The sequence below is a fragment of the Phalacrocorax aristotelis genome, chromosome 9, assembly GCF_949628215.1.
Source record: "Phalacrocorax aristotelis chromosome 9, bGulAri2.1, whole genome shotgun sequence".
NCBI lineage: Eukaryota > Metazoa > Chordata > Aves > Suliformes > Phalacrocoracidae > Phalacrocorax > Phalacrocorax aristotelis.
This window is the reverse complement of record NC_134284.1, coordinates 21,320,018-21,343,197: the sequence shown is the minus strand read 5'-3', so window position 1 is coordinate 21,343,197 and position 23,180 is coordinate 21,320,018. Positions and strand designations below refer to the sequence as shown.

Here is a 23,180-nt window from a genome sequence, read left to right as displayed (position 1 = left end):
ATAATAAAGAATACATTAACACATAAGCAAGCATGAATAACAAGTTTTTATTGAACGAGCAAGGCTGATGACATTCAACCTTAGCTGCTAATTTTAGAGTTGAAATTTAAGAGGCCCTTTATGCATTCTTTCCTGAGCGAGGTGTATTATGCACACAATAATACACGAATGATCTGTAGAGAAGTTATTAGTTCGAAAGAAAATTTTCAGTTGAAGGAAGGTAAACAAATTTTCTTATTCCTTGTCAGGGCTGCAGCAGTACGCCTAACCTACACTTCAGTACTATTCATGCAAACAGCACCGCAGCTACTAATGTACTTGTGAAAGATAAAGTCAGTGCCCGATTAGAAAAAAAGGTACGTCCTCTTCCCCGCTCGTGAGACAGCTGTCACCATCAGCGCTGTCAGTCCAAGGGGGCTGCAAGCCACAGTTAGCCTGCCGTTTGCTTTGTTTAAAACGTAGGCTGCAGTAACAGGCAAGGTCGATGGTAACACCAGCAAGCAGATGTTGCTCCCCAGTAACGCAGTAACGGGGAAGAAGAGGGAGCATGCTCATTCCTTCCCCTTAGCTGCTTACATGCTTACGGCTCGCCTCCTTAAGCTCACCACACGTACAGCCGAATGCCGCGGGAGCCTGGAGCGCTCACGGGGCCGCGCAGGGCGCCTGGGTCGCGGCGCTGCTGAGAGGAGCCCCCTCCTCCCCACCCCCACACGGAGAAGCGCCTCCGGGCGAGCACGGCCACGCACCGCCGGCTGCGCGCCGCCCCTCAGCCCCGCCCCGCCGCGGGGGCGCACGCGCATGCCCGCCCCCTCCCACCGACCCCTGGGACGCGCTCGTGGGCGCCGCGGGCGCTGCGCAGTGACGTGGCGCGGCAATGGCGGCCTCCGTGAGCGCACGAGGCGGGCGGCGGCGGTGGTAGCGGTAGCGGGGCGGACGTCGGGGCTCGCCGTCCCTCACACCCCCTCACCCCCTCGGTCGCCCTCGGTCCCGGGTCTGCGGAGCGCGGTAAGCGCCGGCGGGAGCCCCTCGCCGCGGGGCTGCAGGCTGGTGGGGCCGGTCGGGGTGCCGGCAGGTGCCCGGGGTCCCCCCGAGCGGCGGCGGAGGCCGGGCCGTGCTTCTGGCGGGGGGTGTCTGGGGCGCGCAGGGGCGGGAGCGCCTCGCTGCCTCGGGGGTTTGCTCCGGCCGCTTTAGCTTTGTCCCCGGAGCTGTTCCAGGAGCCAGGCCGCAGGCCTGGCCTGCTGTTGCTGTATTTAAGGCCGTGACATATTATTCCCCCCGAAGGAAAAGAATTACGCCTTGCGTTCCCGCGAGTTTGGACATCATCGATGTAATCCTCATTCTTGTGATCTGATACCCAGATTTTTTGTTTCCAGTTTTTTTTGTAGGTAAAAATGAAGGCCAAAAGAGGAGGGAGATTTAAATCTTCCTTTAAACTTAAACAAAAAGGCATTGAAGTAATAGGAAAATGGAAAGCTGTGCACATCGACCCCAACCTATTTGCTGATGAGGAGTTTGGAGATATAGTATGCCTGGAGGAACTTACAGAGTACAAACTAGTAAGTTCTTCCAAAGTGGGGAAAGTAAAAGAGAAGAAGAGAAAGGCTGAGGGTGTTTCAGAAGGCGGCAGTGAGGAGGAGGGAGAGGAACCTGTCATCCCTCCCAAAAAGAAAAAGAAAAATAAAGATTTGAGAACCAAGGCAGATAAAAGTGGTGATCCTAATGCAACAGATGTTGATGTGCCTGTTGATAAAGAGGCAAATTGTGAGGACCATGGATGTGTAGCTGAGAGCACTTCAAGCACAAAAGACGCTTCAAAGAAAAAGAAAAAAAAGGTAGCTAAAACTAAGCCTTCTCAAGCTCAAGAAGCTCTTTCATCAGTAACTACTTCTAAAAAAGTTAAAAACTGGACAACAGAAGTTTTATCTGCCTCAGCTGATCGCAAAGTTGACGTGTCTGCATGGAGAGACCTGTTTGTACCTGAACCAGTGTTGCGGGCCTTGAGCTACCTGGGGTTTAGTGCTCCAACTCCGATTCAAGCCTTAGCCTTGCCTTCTGCTATCCGGGATAATATGGATGTTCTTGGAGCTGCAGAAACAGGTACATATCTGTTAAACTGGTTGTATATGCTGGGAGCTTCCATCTCCCCTCTTTAAACATAGCTTATTGTTACAAGTTTTTGTACATAGTAGAAGAAGAATTTATATGTAGGGGAAGAGACTGTATCTTCTGCATATCCAATATATTGGTAATGATTCATTGTGAAGTATTAAAACTTTGTAACTTACAAAAAGAGGACGTTCCATCCTTACAAAATACAGTGTGCAAAGCTTTGAAGTCTCCATGAGTTCTTATGCTTTTGACAGAAGTCTCTTTTTCTGTTGTTTCCCAAATTGTTTCCTATTTTGGGATCTGTAAGGCGATATGCTACAAAGGGCAGAATTATTGAAACAAAGTCATGTTCCAGCAGCCTAACTTCTGTGCATGTCCCCATGCCCAGGCAAAGCAGAAAACTAGGTTTCTCTGAAGATGATGCAGTACTAGCTTGGAGTGGTAAATAAACACTAGGCACAGTGTTAGGCATTGTGAATATGGTCTAGGCCTTTAACACAGCAAACCAGGCCCACCCTGTGCCCTGTCTTTGGGCTCGGCCTGTATGTTGTCACTAGCCCTTCTCACTGCTTGTGCTTGAATTATTACGTTGATCCATTAACTGGAGAGGTACTGTCCCTCGTCCAGCTTGTGATCAGCTCATGCCTTTGTCTTTGAGCTTTGCTAGCTTTTGTGAAATTTGTTATAGCTTCTTTTTTACTTAAACGATGCTGTCCAGTCTCAGAGGATTACTTTCCCTCCAACTTTTTTTGCTGCTCACACCTTCCTTTGAAGTTTTGTGTCCTTTAGCAGTGCAATATTTTTTTCCCCATAAAAACTAAAACTAGGAAGCACAATTGGAAGCTGCGTTGGCTTAAAGGCTTCCTTTGCATTCTTTTCATCTGTTCCAGTTGCCTTATCTCACTGCTTGTCTTATAAAGCCATTTACTGCTCTCGAACATGAAGGCACAGTAGCTAATAAGATATGCAGTCATTTGCATTTCTATTTTAATTAGAAGCTAGGCTGATGCTATTAGCTTTAATAAGATTAGAAAACCCCGCAAGGAGTGTTTTTGAAAATGGAACTGAAAATTTCAATGCTGTTTTTGTACTGCAAAAAAGTGCCATTTTGGCAGCACTGGAAAGCAAAACTCTCTCTAGCTGCAGAATGGAAAGCACGGTTGGTGGCAGGTTGTGTTGTTGCTGTCTAATTTTGCATAACCCTGAGGTAGTAGAACTGTGTTTTGCTCATCTATTTTCTTCTTTCATGAAAGAAAGCCAGGTTCTCTCCAGAGAGCCCAGTAGGTCATTGGTGTTCCTGTAGAAACTTGGGAGAAGGCGTGGACAATTGTCTGCTACAAAGTGCTGCAGCTGGGAGAGGCCGAAACTCTCCAGTTCGTGTTTTTGGGTTGTTTTGATTTTTTTTGGTTTTGGTTTTTGGTTTTGTTTGGTGTTTTTTTTTTTTTTGGTATCCTACAGCTTCCCTTCTCGTTGGGCCTGAGGGAGGAAGGTGACAAGTGAAACAGCTATTCATCTTCCCTTTTTGACAGCAACGTAGGGGAGAATGGCAAGATTATGATAGGGCAGTAGATCCCTGTGGAATCAGACGTAGGGAATGTCATGGCTTGTTGTTTTCTCAGCAGATCTAACCAGTTCTGTTCATTACCATCTAGAACTAGTGAAGTTTTTGGTTAAGGAACCAAATTTTATCTTTGTAAAATCTTACAGTCTAAAACCATTTAAAGGCACATGAATTAGCTTGAGCTGTAGTATCTGGGGGTACCAAGATATACTTTTCTCCTGGTTTTGCAGGCCTGGCTATGGTATGTGATCTGCGTGTTGTGGAGATAGTGTGCTCTGTGAGGTGATTATTTGTTTAATTTTTGGGGTGAATCTAGTGCCTGCAGAATAGTTCTGATTATCACAGCCATAATCTAGCTGGGTGCAGTACTGATATTTGCACCAGCCGAATTGCATTACATTTAATTCAAGATCAGCAGTGTTCTTCAACTTAAAAACATGTTCCTGTAATACAGAATCTTACTTTATAAGTGCTCTGCAAATGCAGATTATAAGCATTTTGTGCTTCAAGTGCAGAAGTTAGAAGAGACCTCCCAGACATGCAGAAAGGTGGGGAAGTGGAAATGAGGAGACTTTGCAGCAGTATTGGTCAGGATGCTGGGCTTAGCTGTTTAACTAATAGTAAGGTTCTCCCCTAAATAAGCAAAATTCTGTGTTGCTGAATTTGGCAAACTCTTACGGGTTTGTGATATGGACAAACAGTGCTCAAGGAATTGAGGTGAGATTTCCAGAGGACTGCTTTCCAGCAGTGGCCTGTTATAGGAGTGGCGTAGTTAGTGTCTTGTGCTCTGGATGCTGCTTTTGTGATCTATGAATTGATATATTTATGAGAACCTTCACTGGGGTGGATGTGCTGCCAGGCTTCTCCTAACATCTTTATTAGTGACAGATAGTTCAGAAGGGAATATGTGGCAGGGATGTGACTTGCGGTTTGGTACAGTGAACCCCTGAAATTAAAGTTAGGGGAGCACTCTCCGCCCTAGTGAGACCACATCTGGAGTAGTGTGTCCAGTTTTGGGCCCCCCAGTTTAAGAAGGACAGGGAACTGCTCAAGCAAGTCCAGCAGAGAGCTGCCAAGATGATCAGGGGACTGGAGCATCTCCCTTTTGAGGAAAGGCTGAGACCTGGGTTTGTTCAGCCTGGAAAAGAGAAGACTGCGGGGGGATTTCATCAATACCTATAAATATCTGAAGGGTGGGTGTCAGAACGATGGGACTAGACTCTTTTCATTAGTGCCCAATGACAGGACAAGGGGCAATAGGCACAAGTTGGGACACAGGAAGTTCCACTTCAGTATGAGAAAAATCTTCTTTCCTGTGAGGGTGCCAGAGCAGGGGCACAGGCTGCCCAGGGAGGCTGTGGAGTCTCCTTCCCTGGAGACATTAAAAACCATGCCTGCATATGGTCCTGTGCCCCCTGCTCTAGGTGTCCCTGCTCGAGCAGGGGCGTTGGACATGATGGGCTCCAGAGGTCCCTTCCAACCCCCACCATTCTGTGATTCTGTGATTTTTGTATTTGACACCCCCCCTCTCTCCAAAGTGGATTATCTGTTTTAAATCAGATTTACATGTTTTGGTTATAAAAATGTGAGCTGGTGGTAAATCAGGAAATTCGACAATGGAGTATTTCAAAATACAGTTTCTTAGAACGTCATAAACACAGTATCGTAAATTGAAGATGGAAGCAAATCCTTCAGGTACATTCCAGTTTGTCCTTGGCCTCATTTGCTATTCCTTTATTTGGATAACATTGATCAGAACTGTCAATTAGGGCATGCTATTCTCCTTACGGGCATACAGTTCTTTAAAAATATCTTGGCTGCAACAGCAGCTTTTAAAAACCACTTTCAGAACAAATGAATCTGCCTGACCTGCTAGAGATTGGAAAAATACCTGTTCCCCAGGAACTACTAGCTACTGGTGACCTCAAGGAGATGTATAGTGGGAACAGGAGAAAAGATGCTATTGCTGCAAGTTTCTGGTCTTCTAAAAATCAAGAGTTTGGGTCTGTTCCAACTGTATGTTTTAAGACCAGTGTGTGATTGGCTGTTGCTTTTCTCGTATTTTCAAATAAATGACTTGTCGGTCTTTTATTACTCTTCTTGTTTGGTTTTTTTTTTAGGAAGCGGCAAAACGCTTGCATTTGCAATTCCAATGATTCACTCTGTGCTGCAGTGGCAAAAATCAAATAGCTCAACAACCAGAAATGACAGCGTTTCTAAAGAGTCCCGTCAACATCATGATGAAACAAGATGGGAAAACGAGGATGAAGCAGAAAAACTAACCCATCAGCAGGTTGAAGACAGTGGAGATGAAGATGATGCATCTTTCACAACAGGCTGTGTGAAGGTGCTGGAAAATGCTGAATTTGATTTGAGTGATGAGACACACACTGTTGGTGCTCATAAAAAGAGACCTCTTTTAGGACTGGTCCTTACTCCCACAAGAGAATTAGCTGTACAAGTAAAACACCACATTGATGCAGTTACAAAGTTTACAGGTATGTCGACCCCATGGGCCATGTCCCAGATTACACTGGTTTTGGATCTTGGCATTGGACATTGAGCCAGAATGTGTGCCACAGTTTCTTCTGCATCATAAAATTGGGCTGGCTTTTGAAGGGTTAGGGTTTGTAGTCGCTAATATTTGAGAAGTGCATTAAGATTCCTCAGTGAGATGCACGTGGAAGTAAACAGTTAATGTCAGATATTTTGCTTTAAAATGTTCTTCCTTCAGACAGCTTTTGACTCATGCTTTAGCAACACAGAATCAGGACTAGATATGCAGCTACAGCGAACTTTGTCCTGGTTTTGGATGATTAGGTTATATATATAAAAAATTTCATTATATACATATTTTTTCACAACTTCCTTTTTTGACAGATCTATATATATCTATATAGATAATGGATCATTTTGCTCTATTAAAAAAATAAATTAGGGCCATAAATTTTAAGGGCAGAAGGCATTGCTGGATTGTCTGACTTACCTCTTACAGCAGTCAGGCCACAGCATATTGCTGGGTAACATGCCTGATGAAAGCAGTTCCATCCTGTTCCTTTCTCTTCCAGACCAGAGGTCAGCACCTCTGTTAAATGCATGACTGAGGATGTGAAACTGTTCAAGATAGCGACAATAGGGGAAAAAACCTCCCCACTTCTCCAGAAGTAGTAATTGTTTATTTATTGAAGAGGATATATAGCGCAGTGAACTGCTTTTAAGCACATCTTCCTTTGGTGTCTATATGTCCTGCTGTGCTCATCAGACTACAGCTGATTACATGCCAAATTTAACTCCTAGCCTGAAACAATTGATTTATGTTAGTACAGTTCTGATAGGAGCAGTTGCTGTTTGTGTATAAAAATCTGCTGCCCAAGTGATATATAGTTGCTGCAACAGGAGACAAAATACGTTTTGATGTGGGCTTGCTTTATTGTTTCAAATCACTTTGAAAAAAATTCCCACCTGGAACCATGGGGTTCCACAAGTAGTAGGGAAGAGACATCTCTGGTAGCTTGGATGCTGGAGGAGTCTTCCACAGTAGCTTTGAGTTTGTCATGGGCCAGTGTATTCTTTGAAAAAGTAGGATGAAATAAGCTATGTGTGGAGTCTGTGCTTCCAAAGCTAAACTCCTTTTAGTACCTGAGCAAATTGCTTAAAGCTGATTTAGGGTCTGCGCTGCTGTGTGGTCCAGAGAATCATTAATTGGGAGGGAGAATTCTTGTTAGGATTATTCCATAGCAAATGAGAGTTATTAGCACAGATTCTGAAGTACACGTAAACAGAGCTAACAGCTGTAGAGGACATACGTGATTCTTCCTCCTGTTGGAAGACAGGTGCACTAAAAGAAAGACTGCTTTATTTTTGTTGTCTGACTATAATGAGGACTTTTCTGCAAAATTGAGGGCATTGCTGCGTGTTTGGTGTTATGTAAAACCCCTGAAGTTTCCTGGCCAAAAGGCTTGCTGGAAGTTGTGGTATAGACTTCTTAAAATAGTTCTTTGACTAATTGTATGTAAAGACATTCACTGGTAAGTTAGTGACATAAAAACTATTATTTATATGTTCTAGGCATAAAGACTGCAATTCTAGTTGGAGGCATGGCTGCACAGAAGCAAGAACGTGTACTGAATCGAAAGCCAGAAATTGTCATTGCCACCCCAGGCCGTCTGTGGGAGTTAGTTAGAGAGAGACACCCACATCTTTCAAATCTTCGGCACCTCAGGTAAAGGTGTCTTTTAGACTAACTGCTGGATGCTGAACTGGGCGTCACTGTGCACTGATAATGTTTACTAACTGCTTAAATAATTTAGACTGTGGAAGATCACTTACTTATTTCTTTGCCAGTGTTTTATTGAAATACACCGTAGTTACTTGACATTTCCTTCTATCAATATAAAGCCAGTAGCAAAACCTCATTTTCCCTTTAGAAACCTGATTTTTCAAAAAGAAACATGGAAGGCTGCTGTAGCTACTCTGACATAACTGGTGTTCCTTTGAGTTTTACATGCAGAACTTCCCCTGTGTGTTTAGCAGGAAAAGTTCTTTTGATTGTATCAGACTTGTATTTATCTGCACAAGTGTATTTTCACTGTGTGTTTTCTATTTGACAGGTGCCTTGTGATTGATGAAGCAGACCGAATGGTTGAGAAAGGTCACTTCTTAGAGCTGTCTCAGTTGCTGGAAATCTTAAATGATTCACAGTATAACCCTCAACGACAGACTTTTGTTTTTTCTGCCACTTTGACTTTAGTCCATCAGACTCCTACAAGAGTAATACAGAAAAAGAATGCCAAAAAGCTGGACAAGAAGACCAAACTAGAGTTGTTAATGGAAAAAGTAGGAATAAAGGGCAAACCCAAAGTGATAGACTTAACAAGGAAAGAGGCTACTGTTGAGACTCTGACAGAAACCAGAATCCACTGCAACACAGACGAAAAGGACTATTATCTCTATTACTTTCTTCTCCAGTATCCGGGAAGAACCATGGTCTTTGCAAACAGCATAGACTGTGTAAAACGCCTGAGTTCTCTCCTCACAATCTTAAAGTGCGATCCTCTTCCTTTGCATGCCAATATGCACCAAAAGCAAAGGCTGAAAAACCTGGAAAGGTTTGCAGAGCGAGAGAGGTGAGTTGATTTTCTACTTCCTAGTAGAGAAGAAAAGAAATCATTTAAAGGGTAGTGGGGAGAGGAGACAGTTCTGTTAGAGTAGGAGCAGGTTGGGGGAGTTAGATGGGGATATGAGTCCCCCATTCGTGAGCTCAGGTTATTAATGACTAAGGATGAGGTTTCACAGGATAGTTGAGGTGATGAACTGGAGTGACTTAGGTGGAAAGCCACCAATACGGTCAAGAAGCACTTGGCTTGCAAGGGGAGAGGCTGAGGGCACTGGGTTTATATTACCTGGGAAAAAGACTTTGTGGGGACCTAATGGCAGCCCTCTGATATCTTAAAAGAAGGTTATCCAGAAGATGGAGCCAGGCTCTTCAAAGTGGTAGGTGGATGAGGGATAACAGGTGGAAGTTGGAATGAGGGATTCAGGCTGGATATAAGAAAGCTTTTTCTCTCTGAGGACAGTCAGGCACTGGAACAGGCTGCTCATTCTTAGATGTTTTCAAGGCTCAACTGGATAAAGCCCTGAGCAACCTGGTCCAACCTTATAGGTAATCCTGCTTTGAGACAGAGATTGGACTAGAGGCCTCTTGAGGTCCACTGGAGCCTGAATTATCTGCGGTCTGGCAGCTCATTGCTGCTGAGCAAGCTGTCACTTGCCCTGTTCTCAGCCATACGCTTTTATAACTGTCCTGCGCACCTCTCTGCCCCTGTGCCCTACTTCTGCAGCTCATTTGATCGTTCTCTGAGTTGTTTCATCTCACTAAGCCATCAGAAAACTAAGCACTTTTTGCTGGGTTAGGGTTTTGCAGGTTTAGGTAGATGAGTTAGCTTCCTGAGGATTAAAGTATCCTGGAGCAATGCAAGAGAAGGGGCAGTGGTGCCTTTCAGCAGCAGTGGGCAGTCAGGTTTACCCAGGGAGGCCTGTCCTGCCATTTTAAGAATTATTGTTTCCTGGTGGCTTTGGGATGGCCTTTGAGAGGAGGTTGGTGGTCTCAGTACTTCCATACTCCAGAAGCCTCACAGTTTAGTCCTTCTGTGAAGTGCTGTGTGCTGTCTGACTACGTGGGCATGTGTAGTTTGGTAATAGACTTGGGCAGGGAGAAGAGGGGTTGAATTGCCATGATAGATCTGCAGTATCTCTTGGCAGAATGTAATATCGATAGTATTGGCCTAGGCCAGACAGGACGTTTTCAGAGTCTGCATATTTTCGAGGCAAGAAGTATATGACACCATCTATCACAGCCTCCTGCAGATTGCAAATCATAAAATTTTCTGTTTATTTCTGCTTTGAACCTTGTAGCAATAGAGTATGCAGTCAGCTGGCATAAAATCTTAACAAATTCCCGTTACCTGCAAGTAACTTGTTTCAGTTCCTGGGAGATTTTTTTAAAAACTAATTCTTCCATACCATAGACAGACTTTCATCTCTGTAGTAGACTGTTTATATAAAGTAATGTTGGCTGCTTTTTTTGAGTAGTTCTTAATTTCTAGGGGTAAGGAGAAATACTAATTGTCAGAATAGAATCCCTTTCCTTTATATTTCTAGCTTTTAACTTACTGAGAGAACTTACTTGAGTGCAGCTTGGTAGAAGATATTTCAGTCCCAAAAAGCTGTTAATGAAATCTACAATGTTAATAATGTGATTTTTCTCAACTGGTGAAACTTGTAATAACCTTTCTGTCCTGCCAAAAGATCAACTGTGTTGTTAATGGTATGGCCATATCAAGCTAAAGATGTTTTAAAACCCAGCCTGGGCAGAGCACTGAGAACTGTAATGAAGGGGAGCATACCCCACTGCCAAGTGGTTGGATTAGGTCACTGAATAGTGATATGCACTAGTGTTCCTGTGACTTGGGAGAGAATAAAAGCATAGGAAAACAGGATCCAGTACGGTAGTGATTTTTTTTGTTAGAAACAGAATAGGCCTGCTGAAGGTAACATCTGCAATTTCTTTTTTTACTTTAAGAATTGCTGTTTCAAGACTGCCTCTGATGTAATATTGGGTATCGTTTTCTGTAAGGGCAAACAAATAGCATATTTCCAGCAGATGATATAGTACAAATCTGTTCTTTAAATTGCTGCTGTAGAATTCTAGGTCGCTGTATCTTATGTTTCTTAACAGATGGTTTACTCTTCAATTTCATGTTCATTAAATGTTATCACTTTCTCAGCTGTGTCCTCCTGACAACAGATGTTGCAGCTCGTGGTCTTGATATTCCCAACGTGCAGCATGTCATCCACTACCAGGTTAAATATTTTTAATGTTTTTGCTTTTACTGTTTTGGTTTTGAAATAAGATTTTGCTGATCCAAACTCTGAACGCTATAAAGCTGTGATTCTTGGTCCTATGTGTCATATATACACATACACTATGTGTATTATATAGTCCCAAGCATAGAGATTTAATCATTATTAATTTAACTTTCATATAGTGCTTTGTACTTAAGGATCTTATTGCTGCAGCGACTGACTGTGATAGGTAGTGCTTTGTGAATCTGTGATTATGTATGAGAAATGACATAACAGATATGATTCTCCTTGCTTTTTCTTTAACTTTGATATCAAAGTTGTCACATGACTCAGCTGTTAACTCTTCCCTGAGGACACATACAATTTTTTCCTGCTTTGCAAATGAAATGGCCGAGGATCGGAAGTTAGGACTCACAAAATATTATGCAAGGAAGAATACTGGACCACAGAACAAAAAGTATCTCCAGGCATCATCTTTTACTTTACCTTCAGCTGCATTACATGCAATGTACCCTGTGTATATAAAAACCAATATTCTCTGGCAACCTCTTGGCCAAAGCATGACAGGCTGCTGCTAGCTTTTCACGACCAGCTTAATGGTTTTTCTGAATGTTTGCAGGTCCCTCGTACTTCTGAGTTGTACGTACACAGAAGCGGCAGAACAGCCCGAGCTGCCAACGAAGGCCTCAGCCTATTGCTGATCGGCCCTGATGACTTGATCAATTTTAGGAAGATTTATAAAACATTGGAGAAGAGTGAAGAGCTGCCATTTTTCCCAGTTGAAACCAAGTGCATGACTGCTATCAAGGTAAAGAAACAACAATCTCTTTGCAGCCCGAGTAGTTGCTCGGTTACTCATACTACTGCATTACCCATCACGTTCTTTCCATGTCTCAGATGAAATTTACCCTTCAGGACGTGGATTTGAAAATGAAGTTAACCACAGTTTATCTATTTTTAAGCAATATTTATGATTCTCCTCAATAACTGGCCCAAGAAAGGTGTTGAAATAAACATCACTTAAATTTTTCTTGCACGTTGTTATGTAGAGCTTCTGACTAGATTCCCAGAAACAGTGCAGGGAACCGAGTATGTTTTGTGGCTGGGGAGCTAGGATGGCTCTGTTAAGTATGTTGTTTAAAGCCTGTTGTGTTAGGACTAGAGAACAGTGGCAGGTCCAGGGAACTTCACTGGTCTTCATCTGTCTCTTCTCAGCTGAAGTAGTGAGTTGTCTGCTTTTCTAAAAGTTCCTATACTGTGAGGCCACAGCTGCCATTTAGCCCTGTCAAACCAGGTATGTTTCCCTTTTCTAGGTTATTGCCCTTTTAAGGAGAGCTCAGTGGTTCACTAACTCCCACAAGATAGCCAATGGTTAGGATTTACAAAACAATTTAGAAAGCTTCTATTCACCACAGTACTTCTCAAATAAGAGGCCATTTAATGTCTAGCATTCTCTTAACAGTTTGGGTGACATCAGCCATGTACAAATGGGACATATTTAAGTACTGCATTTGAAAGGAATCCATCTGGGGTTGGAGTGTCTGCGTATTGCATAGTCATTGAGAACGGAGACAAATGCAAGCAGTCAGATAATGCAACAGGTATCTTCCTTAAGGTATTCTGGTTCATGCTTATCGAGTTGGCTCTGACTGAGCCCAGGGTCTACCAGTATCCTCACCCTGGGAGTAATGTCAGCAAGTTTCAAAGCCTGGGCTTGCTGCAGATGGGGTGTTTAGTGTGAATTTTTCAGGAAACAGAGCTTTCTGAAAAAGGAAGAAAATCAAAGAAACGCTTCCACAGACTCATTTTTCTACTTTTGGTAGTAACAAAGAGAATTAGAATTTTTTTTCCCATCTTTCCCCCCACTTCCCTCCACCTGCCAAATGTTTCTGGTTACTGAATGAAATCTGTTGTTTGTAGAGTGCTTCTTCAGAGGTCCCTTCTGTGTTTCTTGATGAGTAGTTCTTGGCTGTTATTGTGCTCTGTCAATTAATGGACAAATAAATATTGTTTCCACACTTAAATTTTCCTGCCACCATCTCACAATCTTCTCTCCTATATATTCCTATCTATAACAGTGCTTCTTTCTCCAGAAAAGATGTCTTTGTAATTGTAATGACAGGACTCCAGCCTCCTAGGCCCTTCCCATAGTCAGGTCTCATTTACACTTTGCCCTGGGCTTAATCACAAAACCATTGTAGTTGGGACCAATAGTGCTGCTGGTTCTTTATGTCTGTCTCTGGCACACCCCTTCCCTGCTTCTGCATGCCTTCATTCAAGTTCAGGAAAAGTCTGAAGGTATTAACACTTGAGTGGAATAGAATTGGTGAACCAGGGTAGAGAAGAGATAAAAAGAGGAGTCAGATTTTACAAAGATGGAAAAATGAGTTAAAATTTCTTGTACTGATCTGAGGAGAAGTGACTGGCTTGTTTTATTAGTCAGCTGCAAGTTTAATTTCCTCTCTCTTCCTTTTAATTATCCTCACAGTCCTGGCTGGTGCTCTTACTGTGTAGCACCAGACCATTCCCTTGGGGTGGTCCGGGTGTCCTGTACAGGTTTGTTTTGGGCAACCGTAGGCACATTCCAAACAGCAGAACTTGGTTATTTACTGTCAGTGCAAATTTTCTTCCCATAATGAATTAAGTATTTAAGACAGCTTGGCCCAGCTGGAAGACTGCAGGTCAGGTTAGGTTTGCTGAACATCTTTGTTCCACCTGTGTGCAGCTGGGAAGTAGGACAGGACATTTTGTCCTGTGCCTATAAGATCAGGTGCATTTCTGAAGACATGAGTAGCTCCTTCCCTATGGCCTGCAGGAGCTGACTTCTTCAGAGTGGGATGAAGCTAGCAGCTGCCCCTTATTGCAAAGACTAGTAACTTTAAGATCCAGCTGAATATGTAGCTTGTAAATGATTGGTATCTGAATCATGATTTGTCCTTCATGTCTCTGAAGTGTTTGTCATGATTCGTTTAAAGAATGAGGAGTTAACATTCAGGCATGTTTAGTAGTTGAGATGTTTTAGAAGTCAGATTCTATCATGGATCTGAAGAAGGAAAACACTTCAGCAAATGATGACATGTCTTTATTACATGGGGCATCTGCTGGGACACCAGTAGGGAACAAAAGTGTCTCTGCACCTCAGTTGCATTGCAATGCATCTTCTCAAACACTGATTCTGCTAAAGTGCTCTGCATTTAAACCTGATCATAGCATCTAAAGTGTACTTTTGTTGCAGGAGCGGATGAATTTGGCACGGCAAATTGAGAAGACAGAATTTTTCAACAGTCGGGCAAAGCAACACAACTCCTGGCTCCAGCAAGCTGCAGAGGCTCTTGAGATCGATCTTGATGATGACATGTTTATGGGCAAGTAGAAATGCTTGTTTATGGGTATGCTCGGTTGGTCCCATAGCACTGGTGTCCCAAAGAAGCCCTGCCATGGCAGGGGAATTCTTAAAACCTGCAGGGCAGAAGGGGCAGGAATGTCATTACTTAGTATGTGGTGTTGCTGGTCTTTTCAGGATGATTGTGCTGTAGATAGTGCTGGAGCTGAGGGAGTGAGGTGTGACAATTGTGGCAAACCACAGACAATTCCACATGTCATAGCCCAAGGACTGTTTAGCTGCTGGCAAACATTTTAGGGTAAACTCACAGCCCAGTATGTCCTGCTTGAGTTGTGTCCCCTCTGTGTCAAAGAAAAAGCTATTTCCTCACTTTTGCTTATCTCTCCCACTCCCCCTGTAGTCAGGCAGCAGGACAGGAGCCTGACAGCTCTGTCTGGGAACACACAGGAAACACTAGCAAACACCAAAAATTATGAGCCTTATGTAGGTTGAGTGCTGTGGGCTAAATGACCAAAACTTATGTTCAGGTTGCTGAGGTCTTTGGTGGTATGTGAGAAGTAAATAATTCCTTATATTTTTAAAATTAAACATTCTGCAGGCTGTGCCTGAGAGAATGTGTAGGGCTGTGCAACTACAGGTGCCATGAAGCTTAATGGTTCAATGCCATGAAGCTTTGCACTGCTTAGATGCACCATAAAATGCCACATCATGTTCAAATTTTAGGAGCTGAAGGTATGATTTCCTTCGAGTTCTTTGAAGGCATGCTGAACAGGGGTACTGCCTGGGTCACCAGCTTAAGTTGTCTCTAACCTGTTATCTGCTAAATATGCAGATGCCTTAATTTTGAAGCATGTGCAGATTATTCTTTTTTTCACTTATTCATGGCTGGATTAGCTTGTGCTTGCTTACAAAGTGGTTGAGAACTAATCGTCTCTGTCAAAACTGTTCAGGAGCGCTCTCAGATAATTAGCATTCTGCTGTCTTGTTTTCAAATAGTCTGAGTATGCTGTGCTTTGAAATGAGTTTCAAAAGCGTACATCCAGTCCAAGTAAGTTGTGGCTCTCGAGTGAAGTACTTTGTAATTGTCACACAGAATCTTGCCAGATTGATGCTCTAAAATGTATTCAGTATCCAATTCTTCCATAGCTTGTTGGGGACTAATTAAAATCTCAGCCATTCATCTCATAAATTAAATGCATCTTACACCGTTAACAAGAATTTAGTAATGTCTTTTCAATTTACGTTACAGCAACCTTGATTTCATTTTTTCTCTTGAGTTCAGGCCTCTGACCATATTAACCATCTCCGGTCTTTATGTTTAAGGAGAAAAGGGCTTCCTGTTTTACATGTGCTGAAATGAGGCATGTGTAAAGTAACAAGATACACAGAAGAAGCTTCTACCTGAGCTAGAAGCCCTGGGTTAATACCTTATCTTCTGGGCCTCTTTTCCTTTTGTTCCAGAGTCTCTTCTGGGCTGAGAGTCAACTGAATGATTTAGGAGAATGATACCTGGGGTAGTTACTCAGTAGTTAAGACTCTTCTTGATCTTGTTAGCTTGTGGACAGCCTGGGTGATCTGAGAAGTGTCACAGATGACTGGAAGACTGTATGGGAGTTGAGTGACCTTGTTAGAGGAAGATGATTAGCATCTGCCCCTAGCACTACAAAAGCCTGGTGAAAGAGGCCAATGGAAGTTCTTCGCTTGTAACATTCTGTATCTTTGATTTCTGCCCCAAGGAAAAAAAGCTAGTGAGCAAGAAGAAAGCCAGAAGCAAAAGATGCTGAAGGGGATGAAAAAACAACTAAAATATATGTTGTCCCAGCCACTGTTTAAAGTCCTTATGAAAACCAAGTATCCAACACAGTCTGGAAAACTGCTTCTACCTCAGACATCAGCGGGTATTTCAGAATCTGCTCTGGGTACCGTGTCCAAACAGCAAGCCAAGAAGAAGAAATCAATAAAATTAAATTAGGTAACTAAGCAAGATCACTCAGTGCAACGGAAGCAAGGTCAATCCTTATCAAGGCTGTCAGTGCTTATGGAGGAACTCCACTAGAAGACACGTAGCATCAGAGGATGTTGCCTGTGTCTTGGTTGTGCAGGCACAAAGCAAAATGTTGATTTAAAGGGCTTTGTTAACATGTGGTTAGTTACTGTTGAATCCGGATATTGATTCCTTACATCGTTACTTATTTTTTCTTACTCTCTGGACTAGAGAGTAAGTACTAATAACTCTGTAATCAGTTTTTAAATAGTCTGTTTATTACTCCTTTTTGTGAGATGAATAAAAGTTACTGGGTAAAATTCACTGTGGGCATACTCTAATGATAAAACTTGATTTTAATGTTAATGTCCTTAAAAGAAAGGGGGAGGTAGGCTGTATACAGTGAGTACAATCTGAGCTGGTGGTAACAGGAGGTTTGGCTTTTACTGCAGCCAGTTCAGTGGGAGAGGCAGCAGGTCTACAATTCTGGTTACAGAAATCTCTCCCAATTTTCTTTCTCCTTTGATAATATGTCTCTGTTCTGTTCTCCACTGGATCTAATTCCCTTAGTCCTGTGTTAATATATTTTAGAATGTGCAAAAAAAGAAGGTGACAATGGGCCAGGACTGACCTTCAGACATGTGTAAATTTTTGAGGAATAAGTGTTGCTACTCAGTATGTTCTTAATTAAAATTTGGAGTTAAGTTTGTGTTTGAAAACATGTTAGAAATATGATCTATGCTTTTATAGAAAAGATGCTGATGTTGTGAAATGTCACTTTTGAAGAGTGCTTCCTGATAATTATGCTTTTAAATCATTTTAACCTGGCCTGGGCAAATAACTTTTAAAACTATTTTTTAAAATACGTCAGAAAAATATATTTTGAATTTTTGTTAAATTATACATGCTATAAAACCCAAAGCCTGTGTCTGTTTTTTCAATCACTTGAGACTTCTGAATGCCTTACAGCTGATGCATTTTGCACTTAGCATGCAAGGAGAGGGGAAAAAGCACCCAAAAGGTAAGACATAGCAGTGGGATCTGTACTGGCAGGAGCACAAGGAACCTTCACCTCTGGCTCTAGATCGGGCTGAGGTTTTGTCTCATACGGTATAGAACCAGTGTTGCTGCTGTGATAGGAGCATCGGTTTACTCAAAGAGAAATTTGTCTATGGAGTGGAGTGCCCCTCCAACCACTCGTTGGTTGTGTGAGAATAGCAAACTCTTTCACCTATGTAATTAATTGAAGGCCTCCACTGCTCCCCCATCTCTGGAGGGCTTTTCTCTTGCTTTCTTGCATCACTGAAGAAGAGCTGTGGCAATTTAATAATAAGCATACAGAGCTTATCAATTACGTATGAAGCTTTCCTTGCAATGCACTGCTTGCCTCATGCCATTCAGCGTAGAGGGCGGAAGTTTTTTTTGGGGAAAGACGGTAAGGTTCTGTTTCCTCACCCATGTGAGAAGACAACACGTCTTCGGGTTAATGTGACATCTGTAAAATAAAAACAAGAATTTAAAGAGTTACTTGTAAGGAAAGCTGGAAGAAAGGGAACTGAGCAATGGCAACACACTCTCGTTCTTTTTCTGTGCCATTTTAATCATTCTTACATTATTGAAAGGAAACTTGCATTGGTTTTGTGTTTCTGAAGGGACTGAAGACCAGGGGGGCCTTTTCTGCATCTTGTGATATATTTCTGTTTACAATTCATCAGCAAAATTAGAGCTGGATCCTGACACTAGAGCTCTGTATCTCCTCCGTTGTCTGAAAATCTGCATGAGGTAGGACAGTTTTGGCAATTTCTAATTCCACGTGACCATGAGAACTGCATTGGAGGACTCTTGAATATTGTTATTTCCATAATTGCTGTGAAGTTGTTCAGCTGCTTTTGTTTCCCTGTTTAACAGCTTAGTTCTCGCACTCCCACCCCACTGTCTTGCTCAGTCTCCCCAAGATGGACCATGACACTTCTGCCCTCCTCCTCGCCTTCATGCTCGCCTGTGGCATGCTGCGCTGCTGGTTTTCTCCTGCAATATCTGATGTGCTCAGCATGAGCTCTCAATGCTTAATCTACTGATGCTGCACGCCCACAGGAGCTCAAGCTGAGCCTGGACCCTAAAAATATCTCAGTGTGTTAAAAAGAATACTTGTCTAGCACTCTGAAAGCTCTCTTGCGGCTGCCTTCGTTGCCTTGTCCTTATCTTACTAAGATACCCTGAGTCCTCTACCTGGAGGAGAAACCTTAGATTACTTTAGCTAATTTAAACAAATTATTAAACAGTAACTGGAAAGTTTTACCACTTGGCTGCCCTCCTCCAATATGAACTAGGTTACTGCAGGAAGAGAGAAAGGCAAAGGATAATGTTTTCTCCAGCTCTGCTTATTTGCATGTGTATCACTGGTGCAAATTAGGCATGAACAGTTTTAGATCAAGTGCATACGGGCAATTTAATTGTAGTATTTAATGAAATATGTAGTATTAAATGGTTTCTGTAATGCTCTTCTGTCACAGCAGTTACACTAAGGCCTCAAACAAGTAATCTTGTATTTTGTGGCACCTTATGTCTGCTAAAATACCCATTAATTAAAGGACTAATTAAGTCTGTTTTGGCTGTAACAGCAACTTCCAAGTAGATTAATAAAAGCATGAGCTCGGAGTGTTGGTAGGGGCCAAACTGATACAGAGCAGCCAGTGCTATATAACAGAAAACTGAAACCCTAATAGCTTCTGAGCCTTCATTTCTATTTTGTGAATCCGTGAGGTCAGTTGACACCCTTGCCACAGAGTTCCTGAACTGTCACATGCCTATCAAGAGAAGGAAGAGTCCCTGTAGTTTAAGACATCTGCTGAGGAGATAGTTTGGACAGGATCTCACATATTGGACAGCAAAGTTTCCTGACATTCTCCAGTCTTTTCTTTTTCTCCTCCCCTGTATGTTAATAAAACAGCAAGTTAGCAAAGCAGAACCTGGAGTGCTGCCTTGCCATATGCCAGCAGCCCAGGCACACGGCTGGCCATGTGGCATGGGGAGCTAATTTGCACCTAACAGAGAAAGGGCCGGGTACTGCACGCTTACCGCAGTCAGTCTGTGCACCCAGGTCTGTAAAGGGAAAGAAGGAAGGAAATGGACACTTTCTGATGATCTTGCCTGATCCCAGGGGCAAAATCTGATAAGAAACACTGCTTTCTTGATGTTAAAACACCCACTGCTTTGTCCTGTGCTAGCAGGGTACATTTTGGGTGCCTGAGTGATTCCAGATTGTTTGATGAATGGCTTGGTGAAAGAAGATGCTCAGAACACCATAAGCTGAGTGACTAGTAAAAGACTGATAATGTAGCAAGCAACAATAAGTACGTAATATCCAGTAGTCTTTGCAGAACAGTAGGATGTTGTCAGAGGTCATAGGATTGAGGAGAAGAATGGAGACACCAGACAGAAGGGCTCTCTTTTAAGAAATAGCCCTGATTTTGTAACACTCTATAGATCCCTTCCATGCCGCCTCCTGGTACTCGGGCAGTTGTGTGATATTTTTCTGGCCCATGGGAGATTTCCTATTCCAGCTTCCTTTTGTGAAAGGTACTTCAGGGCTTCAGTGTTTTCTCAAGTCAATCAAAATCTCCTCATGGGGTTGGCCTCACAGGGTGGACAAGAAAGAGGAAAATAGTCTGTGACTCCTGAGGCAAGTTCATTGGCCTGGAGAAGCAAGTGAACAGAGCTGCTACACTTGTTTGTCTTGGACAAAGCAGCTCGTGCTGTGAAGCTGGAAGAAATTGTAGCCTGTTTCCAGAGCAACCAACTTTAGAAGGTACAAATTGCCAAATTTCTGTAGGTGAGGGCTGCAGTTACAGAACACAGACACAAATCCTGTGTTGGAAAAGGAGAAAGGGCACTGCAAAATACATATGGGCTTTGGTACCACTGGGGTAATTAGAGGTCTGATGTTCTTTTATTATTGATGTAATTATACCAGTGTAATCAGTAGTGTGGATGTTTTCATAGGATAGAGTTTATTTTCCTTTCCTCGTGGGAATACCTACACCAGTAAAAACAATTTCAGTACTGACAGGTGCTATGGTTTTATGCGTGCTGGCCGCCATAATAGGGTCCAACCTATGATCAGTGATCAGTGTAGAGGCTGAGTGAAGGTTTCCAATTCCTCTTTTATTAGTTCTCAGGTTACAGCTTGAGTTGGGTGCCTCCGGAAAGGGACCTCTACCCCAGATCCTGCCCTTCAGTTATACCTATACCACCCATCACCCGATCCCCGAGTCCAATCCCTTAATTCTGGTTGGTGGTCTCTTGATTTCTTATTGGTTTTCACTGTCACTGGGCTGGCTGCCTTCTTTCTCTTGGAATTGTTTCTTTGGTGTTTATCTTCTTCATTCTGCTCGCACTTGCCAGATTCAGCTAGTTCTGTGTTAGCAGCATTAGTTTTATCAGAAAGTTTACTCTCAGTTGGCTCTTGCGGCCTGAGGCTTCAACTACTTTAGCTACTAGTGCTAAGCTACTAATGCTAAATGAGGCTATTCGGAGAGAAGAATACGATTAATCAAGTTTCTTCTACACTAGTTCTCCCTTTGTTTTTTTTCAGGCATCCCTGCCCATCTATAGTCGGTTTTGTATGAGGGCTCTTCAGTACCTTGTATAGATTTCATAAGCATATTCTGTAAACAATTCCAAATACAAGTGAAAACACAGCAGGCTGTCAGAAGCATAATAACCACAGGTAAAAGACCTTTTAGCAAGGAACTAAATAAACTACTAAACCACAGTGATAATCCCCATCTAAAGAACAAATTTTGTAACTTTGCGGTTGTGGAGGTTCTGCTTCAAGTACCTCTTCAGGTTTCTCACCACTGCATAGCTCATGTCATCTTCCATTCACAGAGTATGAAGATCCGTCGGTGAAAAGGGTTAGATCCGAGTCCTATAGCGGTTGATCCTGCAGATCTTCCCATAGGCGGCGGGAGTGAAACACTACCTTAGCACAGTCATGATGCATCTCACTGTCAGAGGGAACAGGCAGTAAAGTTGCTGGATTCAAAACGTCACATCTCTTTAAAGTAACATCCATATTTAAAATCATTAATTCATAGCGATGTGCTCTTTGTGAGGACAATGCTTGTGTAGTGTGTTGCTTAGGATTCAGTTCTACTTCATGCAGGACATACATAGTTGGCGGGTGACCCAGGACTAATGGGCTGCTTCTTTCTATGACAGGTGCTGTTGATGCTACCACTTTAACACAGGAATTATTCCCTGCCACTACAGGATCCAGCTGAGCTGAGTAATAAGCCACAGGGCGGCGGTGTGGACCTAGCATTTGAGTAAGGACTCCGCTGGCAATTCCTTTGTCCTAATGCACAAATAGTTCAAAGCCCTTGGAGTAATCCAGCAATCCCAGTGCCCCAGCGGAAGCTAAAGCTCCTTTTATAGCTTGGAAAGCCTTTTCTCTCTCTGGACCCCAATGTAAAGGCTCCAATTCCTCTGCCTTGGTAGCTTCTGTCAATGGCTTACTTAACTCCCCTAGCCCTTGTATCCAGGGTCTGCAGTATGCTACTGTGCCTAAAAATCCTCGCAATTGTTTCTGTTACCAGAATAGCCTGGACCCATTCTGGCTCTACTAATCTTTGTCCTTCTTTTAATGTGAATCCTAAATATTTTACATCCTGCTGACACACCTGAAGCTTAGAAAGAGATGCACAGTGACCTTTTTCTGCTAAAGCAGTACATAGACAAATAGTATTTTTCAAGCAATCTTCATATGACTTACTGGCAAGTAACAAATCATCTACGTATTGTACAAGTATAGAACCTCCAAGTAATATAATATCTTTCAAGTCATCTTTAAATAATGGGGGAACATCATAAGAGACCCAGTGAACCCTTGGGGCAAGCGGGTCCCTGTTAGTTGTTGGCCTTTCCATGTAAATGCAAACCGATGCCGGCTGTCTTCTGCTATAGGAATACTAAAAAATGTAGCTGTTAAATCAATAACAGTAAGGTATTTTGCCCAAGGTGGAATTTGTAATAATATTGTTGATCGGTCCAGAACCACCACATGAGGTACAATCACATGCTGATTTATTGCTCTGAGATCCCATACAAACTTATCTTCTGGATCTCCTTCTTTGTCTAACCTGTTTTTGCTTACAGGTAAAATAGGGGTATTATGTGGGGAACTCCATTATCATAAAACCCCCTTTTTCAGGTATGGATTGATTTGTTTCTGAATACTTTTTTTCTGCTTCCTTGGGAATTTGATACTGCTTGATTGCTATGGGCTTTCCTCCCTTTGGTTTTGTGGAGACTGTTCATGCCAATTTCAGCAAACTCAAATCCATTCCAGAGGAGCTCCACAATTTTGAAGGTAGTTTAATAAATTCAGGTGGAACTCCAGGAATTTTGAGCAAGTTTTCAGCAGTGAGACAGACCCTTGCTACTATAAGTTCTACCCTTTCTGAGGACAGACAGATCTGGGTTTTTAGGGATTGTAATAGGTCTTATCCCAACAAACACATAGGCCAGAGAGCTGGGCTGGAGAGCTGGGCTGAGGGTAACCTGATGAAATTCAACAAGAGCAAGTGCAAGGTCCTGCACCTGGGGAGGAACAACCCCATGCACCAGTACAGGCTGGGGGCTGAACTACTGGGAAGCGGCTCTGCTGAGAAGGACCTGGGAGTGCTGGTGGACAGCAAGCTGACCCTGAGCCAGCAAAGTGCCCTTGTGGCCAAGAAGGTCAATGGTACCTGGGGTGCATTAAAAGGAGTGTGGCCAGCAGACCGAGAGAGGTTATCCTCCCCCTCTACTCAGCC

General features: G+C 42.9%; 1 protein-coding gene across 1 annotated transcript; it reads left to right on the top strand.

Annotated features, from left to right (window-relative positions):
- Positions 1–837: 837 nt before the first annotated feature.
- Positions 838–17,283, top strand: DDX24 (DEAD-box helicase 24). The gene is made up of 9 exons (XM_075103798.1): positions 838–1,005; positions 1,374–2,097; positions 5,791–6,168; positions 7,739–7,892; positions 8,281–8,796; positions 10,957–11,032; positions 11,655–11,843; positions 14,271–14,400; positions 16,115–17,283. The coding sequence occupies exons 2-9, from the start codon at positions 1,392–1,394 to the stop codon at positions 16,348–16,350; spliced, it is 2,385 nt and encodes a 794-aa protein (XP_074959899.1). The 5' UTR covers positions 838–1,005; positions 1,374–1,391; the 3' UTR covers positions 16,351–17,283.
- The last annotated feature ends 5,897 nt before the right edge of the window (positions 17,284–23,180 follow it).